General features: G+C 44.6%; 1 protein-coding gene across 1 annotated transcript; it reads left to right on the top strand.

The window, feature by feature from the left end:
- Window positions 1-2,258: 2,258 nt before the first annotated feature.
- LOC146175510 (cytochrome P450 3A24-like) lies at window positions 2,259-8,858 on the top strand. Its single transcript, XM_084580818.1, has 4 exons — window positions 2,259-2,285; window positions 3,943-4,132; window positions 5,790-5,998; window positions 7,813-8,858. The coding sequence occupies exons 1-4, from the start codon at window positions 2,259-2,261 to the stop codon at window positions 8,755-8,757; spliced, it is 1,371 nt and encodes a 456-aa protein (XP_084436944.1). The 3' UTR covers window positions 8,758-8,858.
- Window positions 8,859-9,804: the final 946 nt, after the last annotated feature.

The following is a 9,804-nucleotide window of genomic DNA, read 5'->3' as shown; positions in this document are numbered from 1 at the left end:
CCAAAATTTGATCCAAAATTGCAAAGAGTGGCGTGAATAAATCGCCCACATGGGTTTGGTCAGCAGCTCTCTCCACCGGATGCCCGTAGAGTGTCCAGAAAGGGGAGGGAATTCTTGCAGCCTATAGTTTAAGGCTTGTTCTTTGGTTACCTTGCACAGCTCAGGACGTGGCGGTGCTCTTGCCTTGCTGGGGTGAGGGTATTGTGCAGACATCATCACTAATGCCCTACTTGAGACATTTGGCCTGCAGGCATCTCACTTCTGGATAAAAGAGGGAACCGGTGACTGGCCCAGCTGATAGGGCCTTTTCGAAGGACACCGACAAGGTACAGCCCCTTTCGAGGCCTCTACCTGGCGGCGGACGAGCTGTTGTGATCGGCCGAGCGGCGGAGACAGCTATTGTGATGGGACGAGCTGCCGCCGCGTGGGGTCTTAAGAACGGCGACGACCGGACAAAGGAGAGGAAATGACCAATTGCCGGTCCCTTCAAGTTTCGAGCCTACCAGGGGTCCCGTCAACAAGTCAACGACCGTACAAAGGAGAGGAAACAGCCATTTTGCGGTCCCTTCAAGTGTCGAGCATCGCTACGGAGAGCGGACGGGTATTCTTCCCTTTCTTCCCGTGGTGGGCCACGGGGACATCTTTCGGCTAAGTTCCCTCGTTGAATGCCGCCCGGCGATGTTAATAAATCGACGACCGGACAAAGGACAGGAAAGACCAATATCTGGTCCCTTCAAGTGCGAGCAGTGCTGGTGTGCGTGTGTGAGAGTGCAGGAGAGTAAGGTGACAGAGACACGCCCTCATAATCTGGCCTTTTCATCTGGGGAACCTAGGGAATCAACTCTATAAAAACTGTCGACAAGTGTGTGTCGAGGGTCGTAAAAAGGAGACTGTTCCTCCAGTCAGTCTCCCACTAACCAAGCGCTACCATGTAAATAGTGCATATAAAAGTTTCCCATCGCACTTCAAAGTCCGTTTCCAGCCTTCTCGTCCTTGTTCCTGCCCCGACGAACCAACCGGGCCTGTACCTCGCAACCTGGGTTACGACACTGCTGCCTCGGCTCGGCGCTGTGTGTGTGTGTGTGTGTGTGTGTGTGTGTGTGTGTGTGTGTGTGTGTGTGTGTGTGTGTGTGTGTGTGTGTGTGTGTGTGTGTGTGTGTGTGTGTGTGTGTGTGTGTGTGTGTGTGTGTGTGTGTGTGTGTGTGTGTGTGTGTGTGTGTGTGTGTGTGTGTGTGTGTGTGTGTGTGTGTGTGTGTGTGTGTGTGTGTGTGTGTGTGTGTGTGTGTGTGTGTGTGTGTGTGTGTGTGTGTGTGTGTGTGTGTGTGTGTGTGTGTGTGTGTGTGTGTGTGTGTGTGTGTGTGTGTGTGTGTGTGTGTGTGTGTGTGTGTGTGTGTGTGTGTGTGTGTGTGTGTGTGTGTGTGTGTGTGTGTGTGTGTGTGTGTGTGTGTGTGTGTGTGTGTGTGTGTGTGTGTGTGTGTGTGTGTGTGTGTGTGTGTGTGTGTGTGTGTGTGTGTGTGTGTGTGTGTGTGTGTGTGTGTGTGTGTGTGTGTGTGTGTGTGTGTGTGTGTGTGTGTGTGTGTGTGTGTGTGTGTGTGTGTGTGTGTGTGTGTGTGTGTGTGTGTGTGTGTGTGTGTGTGTGTGTGTGTGTGTGTGTGTGTGTGTGTGTGTGTGTGTGTGTGTGTGTGTGTGTGTGTGTGTGTGTGTGTGTGTGTGTGTGTGTGTGTGTGTGTGTGTGTGTGTGTGTGTGTGTGTGTGTGTGTGTGTGTGTGTGTGTGTGTGTGTGTGTGTGTGTGTGTGTGTGTGTGTGTGTGTGTGTGTGTGTGTGTGTGTGTGTGTGTGTGTGTGTGTGTGTGTGTGTGTGTGTGTGTGTGTGTGTGTGTGTGTGTGTGTGTGTGTGTGTGTGTGTGTGTGTGTGTGTGTGTGTGTGTGTGTGTGTGTGTGTGTGTGTGTGTGTGTGTGTGTGTGTGTGTGTGTGTGTGTGTGTGTGTGTGTGTGTGTGTGTGTGTGTGTGTGTGTGTGTGTGTGTGTGTGTGTGTGTGTGTGTGTGTGTGTGTGTGTGTGTGTGTGTGTGTGTGTGTGTGTGTGTGTGTGTGTGTGTGTGTGTGTGTGTGTGTGTGTGTAAAATCCTGGGAATATTTAAAAGCCTCCACCGTATCCCCAAACGAGGGCGCGTAAATAATTATGAGCTATTTTCATTTTCTTTTTAGGGCAAAATAGTTAAATAGTTTTCTTGTCGATGCCTTCAGTAAAATATAAACATGGCACAAAAATATGCGCACCTTCAGGTAACTAATTAAAGAAAAAACTTCCAGAGCACTGAAGAACCTACACTGGAAAATTATGATGGCCTGAGCGTTTTCCACAGTTGCAACTAGACGTGTCGTCATATTTTATATTTATCTCATATTCATTTTATGTATCTTCGTATTTATTCACTTTACTTCTTATTCTCTGCTTTTTTTTTTAATTTCTTGATTTCGTCACCAGACTATGTTGCGTGAATTGAGGACGTCATAAATTGTACTAGTTACGACATACTACACACTCATTAACTTCATGCTTTACCACAAACACAGCCTCGCGCCTTTCCTACTCGCGATGATGTGATTGGGACCACTTTTCGCGGTCACATTTTACGGACAACTTCCGTTCTCAGATTTGCCCAGTGTTTAGCAGGTTGTTTGCCTTAATAAATCATGCAGCAGCATTCATATCCCAGGCTTTCTTGATTTGTGTCGTGGGCCACCTTCCATGTTTCAAGCTGCCCTTAAAACGCAAATATCATGACTGCGCAGCCTATTTTAATGTGGCTTTTTTGTAGTACTTTTTTTTAAATTAAGCCTACTTTAATGATATTATGCCTAAACGATGACAGCGACATATAAAGAGACAGCAGCGGAAATTATTGAGGCAATTTGGCACAGCTTACATCATACCGCTTATACAGCGGTCCTGTGAAGAATGCAAACAAGCGCAAGAAACCGCTTGCGTGAAGGCGTGAAAAATAATCACCTCCTTATCTTTCTTTTATTGTTGGGCAGACAGTCTGAATTCCTACAGCGTCACCAATGTTAACAATAACAGCAGTAATATTTTGTGAAATCTGTAGCCGGAAAATTTTATTTTCCAAAATGCCCTGAAAATCCGTGAAGCTTACTAATTAATTCCCAGCTTTAGGCCTAAAAATGCCCTAAGAAGGACACTAAATGGAAATGCTAGAAGCCGCAAGCAACACGTCGATGTGCGCGTCATTCTTGCGCAATAGCCTACCGAAGCGTGGGTTGGTTTCTTTTGATGTTAGCCCGAATACGCGAAATACTAGGTGAATGTGGCAATTTCAGGTTTTTGTCCCTGACGTTATCTAGTAAGACTGTATGTTTCTTTCGGTTCCAGGCTCTGATTTCTCGGTCATCAATTTAATTGCTAGAAAACTAAAATATTGCAAGACACTGCTACGAATATACCGATACGATGGGTCTACCCTTCCAATACGTAGCAAAATCTTGCTTTGGAAGCGGTCCTGCGTTCGCACCTAATCGTGAATACTGCCATATAAAAGCACCGCGATGCCTTTTTGCCACTTCATAAATAGGTTTGGTTTGGTTTAGTTTCGTTTGGTGTATAGGTTTTAACGTCCCAAAGCGACTTAGACTATGATAGCAGCTCGTTTCATAAATGTTAGAATAAAAATCCCGAGTGAAGATATGCGGATATATTGATTGTTATGGCAAGATCCCTCAATATTCGAACACACTGCGGTCATATATATGTACTCAACTCAACCCATTGAAAAACAAAAATTGCGCTTTTCTTTAATTTCTTGGTATGTTCTATGCTGTGACACTCGTTTTTATTTTTCTTTCGGTCCTATCTGTGTTCTTTGATTAGAAACGTTTGATTGTATTGAATTCAAGTCATGTGTAAATGCTTTTTGCGGTGCAGACGCTCACGGAAAGGAAGAAGCAGTATGGATCGGTGTTCGGCATCTACATGGGTAGTGATCCCTTCCTAATCATCACGGACCCGGATGTGGCACACGAGTGTTTTGTCAGGCAAGGAGCTTTATTTCAGGACAGACCCCTAGGCCTGGTTGATGCAGAACCATTTAAAAGCAGCCTCCTTCAACTGAATGGTAAGCCCCAAGAAACTTTAGACGTAATCGAGGTGTAAGACTTTTGCTCACAATTTTCCCGCAAGAGCAGATTATACAAAAAGAAAATGTCAGCATTAGTATTTTGAGAACTTTGTAACTTGTCAGGTTCAGAAAACTGACTCTGATAATATACATTTCCGAGAATGATTTAAATTATGCAGGTGTTCTTCGGATACCTAAGTTTTGAACTGATATTCTGCTGGAGAGAATGCTGAAAAGTTTAATAGAAACAATCACCACTAAAGAAAACAACTGCTGCAAGCTTTCTCTGCACAAAAAACTGAAAAAAAAAACGTGATTTGCCCGATTCTGAACTGCCAATTGTAAGCACTCATTTAGAAGAATTTCTTACCCTCATCTAACAGCAGATTTCACACTAATAATGTGCCTTTTTTCAGTCTTTTAGCAGGCGAACCAAGGTCAGGCTGCTTCAATGTAACGGAGCAAAATTTTAACGTCAATTTCTTGCAGCTTTCTGAGGAATGCATGCGTAGAGCCTTATTTGCCCGTTGTATAGTGTTCATTCTTGTGGGGTGTAAAGGAGACCATAACAACGCGTTGTGAAGAGAGTTGCAATTACTTTCTTCTTCCTCTTTCTAACTGGTGTTGCCACTGGTGCTGGTGCATTGGACAGATTTCTTGGACATTCATTTTGAATGCGAGACAACTGTGCAATACTGTAAGAGAAAAAAATATCGCGAGGAATAGGCCCGTCTTCTAATGCGCAGCGAAATATTTTTTATTTAAAGCTTTGAAGTTTGTTCATTGCTCGCATTGAGCTAATAACAATGTCTTAAAAACCCGACATAGAACGTTTTTTTTGTTTTTGTTTTTTTTTTGGAAAGTTTGAGGAATAATCGAAAACGCTGCAAGTGTTACTGTGAAATATTAAGGTATCCGAGAAAAAAGAAAAGCGTTCACAATCAACTTCCCCACAAGCCGCGTATAAGTGCAGCCCCGCGGCATTGCTGCTTTTGTTGCGTCGCAGTTTTAACAGTGCTTTGTATGCACTTAGGCTGCAGTGAAGCACTCTCAACAAAATTCAGTGCAACAACATCTATGAGAGAGGCTCGTTGACCACGACAGCTTGTCGTTGCTTCTACTCCTCCCATGCGCCTCTCTTCCCTTCGTTTTGGGGATACGCCGAGAGGTGTTTCACTAATGTGCACAGAGTCGTACACGCTTGTCTAGGGCACTCAAGTGGTGCTGTGCGGAGGAATTAAAGTGAAAATTTTAAGAAGGTACTGACTTTTACTGACAAAAGTTGCGCTCTAGAGCAGTCAGGAAATCATAGTAACAGCTAAAAAGCAGAAGCGCAGTATCCCCCTTAACAAATTACAACTGCATTAAAATTTGGTTTAATATCCTTCGCAGCACACTGCTCTTGCATTCAGAACAAGTGTGATAAAATCTCCACTCTAAAGCTGATCGCCGTTGATAACAGTATATGAAGCAGTCATTGAATTAGCAGCTGTCTTATTTCACAATTAGGTGCATGAGCACCAGAACAAGTATTATTGTGCAGTTCAAGATAGGCGCCATGCAAATGAAGCCATGACAAAGCACGAAAACACGAGTGCTAGCAAGATTACATTTCTTCTTGACCACCTAAGCCTTTTAATATTCGTACTTTCAGGTAGCACGTGGAAGAGTGTGCGGGCACCGTTAAACTACGCCTTCAGCCCAAGCGTGGTTAAGGAGCTCTCTGTGGCGGCGAATTCGTGCTCCTCAAGATTTGTAAATAGGGCTGCCAGAATAAGTCGGACCAATGGACACGTGGAACTGTTTGAGTGTGCTTTGGGCCTCACGTTCGATTTCATCATGAATGCGGTGTTAGCACAAGAGGTAAGTTTATAAATCGTTTGTGTATTTGCAGCATTTCGACACGGAGCAGAGTTTTCTGCCAAATGCATTAAACTACGGTACTTCTAAGATGTATCTCACTAGACCGGTCAAAGCTGTCCATGTACCATCGTGGTGGACAAATATATTCCAATGTATGCACAAAATAACAACGTTTGCTTTTAACAATCAGCCTGAATGCGAATTTTGTGTCATTTAAGACTAGACGGGCACGCAGCCAGATCAGTTTATCAATTTAATCATTCCGCGTTGGCTCTACGTCACTGGTTTCTTACGAACCAGCTGATAGGACCAAATAATTTCAATGCGAGGGCATCACGTACAAACTCTATATCGTGACATTTGGTTTTTCAGCGTCAACGTCATGGTAACAAGGGTAACATGTCCTTGTCTGACCGTGGTCCCCTGGCAGGAGCTGCCCACTAGGGTCTCTCGTTTAACATGGGACGTTTATGTCAGACTCAGCCTGCCAGGCCCTTTGCATTCACGTTACTCCTATAGGCCACTAAAGCACGTTCATACAGCTTGGTTAAAGCGGGGCTTTATGTGCATTCACGTTACTCCTATAGGCCACTAAAGCACGTTCATACAGCTTGGTTAAAGCGGGGCTTTATGTGTGTTTCTGACGATGGAGCACACGCGAGACTCGGAGTTGACAAGCCTAGTGAAGCTTTTCGCTTCCCGGTCATAGATGCAGCGCTTATTTCTTCGTGCGAATATGCCAACCACTCGCGCCGTGCTTTCGGCATCGATCCCTGCTCGAGGCAGTCCGAATGCAATAGCACGTGGCCTTTTGCGTATACGTGATGGGAGACCTCTTTCAACGGGTAGCTAGTTTTATAAAAAGCCTTCCAAAGCGAGAACACGCGCGCATGGGCCAGTGAAACGAAATAACATGGCCGCAACGAAGCACCGCCTAATGATCAAGGAGCTAAGTGGAATGGCGGGAGATCTGAACCAGCTTGACAGTATAGCGAAGAACCACTGGTGTGAATGAACTCAGTTCAAAAAAGAGCATTCATGAAATCTAGGCCTACATGCAAACGCGTTTCCCTCCGCATAAATCGCATCGATTGTCCGTATTTTTTGTTTTCTGTTAACTTGCTGTTTAAGTACTTTTGGCGGAATGAACAAAAAATGTAGTAGACAGTACCCATCAGAGGCTAGAGGAATCAGATTTGGATGGAGCGCATTCGGCAACTTCGTGTATCAAAAGCAAAGAATATAACAGCTTCATCTTACCAGTACGCACGTATGGGCAGAGAAAGTTGTTCTGCCTAAATTAATGGTGACGGTGATAGTCTTGGGAGGAAAATGGTAGGTGTAACGCTAAAAGATAGGAAGCGCGAGTTAATGGCATTCTAGTCCAAAATCAAAAGAAGAAATGGGCATGAGCAAAACATGTAATGCGAAGGTAAAATAACCGATGGTCGCTAAGGGTAACAAAATGGATTCCAAAGGAAACCAGGGGTATCAGGGCGGCAGAAAGCTAGGTTGATATAGGAAATTATATGTTTGCGAGGATCAAGGGGATGCAGCTTGCACAGAACTTTGTTAATTGGATGGATATGGAAGCGGCATTTTCCCTGTAGTGGGTATAGTCTGGCTGCTGCTACTAATTATGATAACGATCAAAGGCCCATTTTATTCTTCTGAGAGGGACGACTGCTGTATTTTCAGCAGCCGATCTGAACCTATGGGTCGCTTTCTTTACTTTAATGTAAAACTTTCCAAATGAAGTCCTATTTTGTGCGACTTCTTGGCTTAAACATTTGCTTGTTGATATCTTCATGCAGGTGAATGCCCAGGAAAACACCAGCGATCCGCTTTTCAAAGACCTAAAGCAAGTATGCAAAGACATGGAAAACTCAGCCATCGAAGTGGTTTTCTCAGTTCCTGGAGTACGCACTCTACTTACATGGTTATATCCGTTCACGAAGCATTCTAAAGCTTTCAAGGGTGTCCGGAATATTGCACGGAATACAGCAAAGCTCTGCCGCTCTGGGAAGTTGTCATTGAAGGTCAGCATACTGCAAGCGCTTTTAGACGCGAATGCAAAAAGGTACTTCAGCGATGTTCACCAGGGGCCTGCGAAGCGCAGAAGACATCTGGATGACCGGTACATATTTTCTAATGTGGCGATATTTGTGCTAGCTGGCTTTGAAATGACGGCTACCGCGCTATCTTTCTTGTTGTACATCTTAGCTACGCATCCTAGTGAGCAGGACGAAGTAGTCAGGGAGCTAGAGGACCTTTTTCCCAATAGAGTTGGACAGGAGCTGAGCTTCGACGAACTGCGCCAGCTTAAGAGACTGGACTTGCCGATCCTAGAAGGCCTCCGCCTGTACCCGCCTATACCAGTGTTCCTAGCTCGAAAATGTGCGCGTCACACGGTTGCCTGTGGGCGATTAATCCCCGATGGTGTCAACGTCTTAGCTGTACCCTGGCTTATACATCGTGACCCTGTCATTTGGCCCGATCCAGAACAGTTCCGACCGGACAGGTTTTCTGAAAACCGCGAGAGCATGCGAAGTGGGACGTACGTACCGTTCGGAATGGGACAGAGGGTGTGCATAGGGGAGAAGCTGGCATTGCTATTGATCAAGTGCGCGCTCGTTAAAGTTCTGCAAGATTTCCGGGTAACTCTGTGCGACGAAGTGGTCAGCCCACTTGCTGTGTCTGATCGTGGATTTGCACTGATTCCCGAAGGACTAATGATCCACCTAGAGCACAGAGTATAGACCGACGGGCAGAGTACATCATCTTAAGTGAAAAGTTGGAGTTCATCCACAACTTCAGGAAGAAATGACCGCAAAGATTAAGTTATCAGTAACTAAATAAACGTATTGACAAAAATAAGTAGTCAGCTATGAATCAATAACTGTGTCAGTCAAATCATGCACATGTCATTCTTCTCATGTCCACTCATTTATTCATTCCCGTGGGAATTTCTAAATCAAATGAAGGAAAGCATTCATACACGTCAGATAAAAATTAGCTGTACAGAAACTATATGCATGAGGATATATTATTAAACAGGTCGCTTATTTGTCACTTCTGTGATAGCGCAGTTCTTATTAAGGTTCCAGAATGTACCTTGGCCTTAGATTTCTAATACGCTTCCTTAGACCGAGCATGGTGCCATCGTCACAACTACCTCAGAATAATCTTCTAATGCGGCTACTGCAATGCTCTATTGATAAAATTTATGTACTTGCTCATGATGAAATATTCCGACAAAAGTTAAAATATACCTTATTAAAACAACTTTACCGTTTCCCTGATGCATAGTCCGAATGGATATATCCAGGCGCCAGCGCTGTTTAGCTTATATCATTATCAGATCATTAGCATAGATAGTATACTGTTAGCTTCCCAATTTACGTGTAGGGAATGATTTTTGACGATACCAGATGCTAGTTAGCGACATATGCAAACTCTGCCAAGGACAATACAAATACAGCCAAACATGGTCAAACCCCAAGGGACTGAGAAATGTATCTCCACATTGATAATTTAATGCAAGCCATAGCAATACACGATATTTGCCTGTAACCTAAATGCGAGAACACATTGCACCCAGGTCAGAGACATGGTTCTTGCAGCGGCGTTGCCGCCCGTCGGATGGCGACAGCTAGCGCAGCTCTCAGGGTGTTGCAAGTTTTAGCCTGCACTGCATCGAAAAAACAGCGGCCTTGGTAACAACGACAACCTGTAATAACATGCTTTATATGGTTGCTTGTACTCTATAAATAGAATAGACCCTCACTAAATTATGACGCAGTTGC

Source organism: Amblyomma maculatum, chromosome 10, assembly GCF_055883805.1.
Source record: "Amblyomma maculatum isolate TAMU_Amacu chromosome 10, ASM5588380v1, whole genome shotgun sequence".
Classification (NCBI taxonomy): domain Eukaryota; kingdom Metazoa; phylum Arthropoda; class Arachnida; order Ixodida; family Ixodidae; genus Amblyomma; species Amblyomma maculatum.
This window is presented reverse-complemented; position numbering and strand designations above follow the sequence as displayed.

Excerpts from the sequence above, each read along its gene's own strand:
- LOC146175510 (XM_084580818.1), top strand. The coding sequence starts at position 2,259 with ATGGCACAAAAATATGCGCACCTTCAG. Across the intron at positions 2,286-3,942 it reads AAAAATATGCGCACCTTCAG|ACGCTCACGGAAAGGAAGAA; the intron begins GTAACTAATTAA and ends TTTGCGGTGCAG. Across the intron at positions 4,133-5,789 it reads CAGCCTCCTTCAACTGAATG|GTAGCACGTGGAAGAGTGTG; the intron begins GTAAGCCCCAAG and ends TCGTACTTTCAG.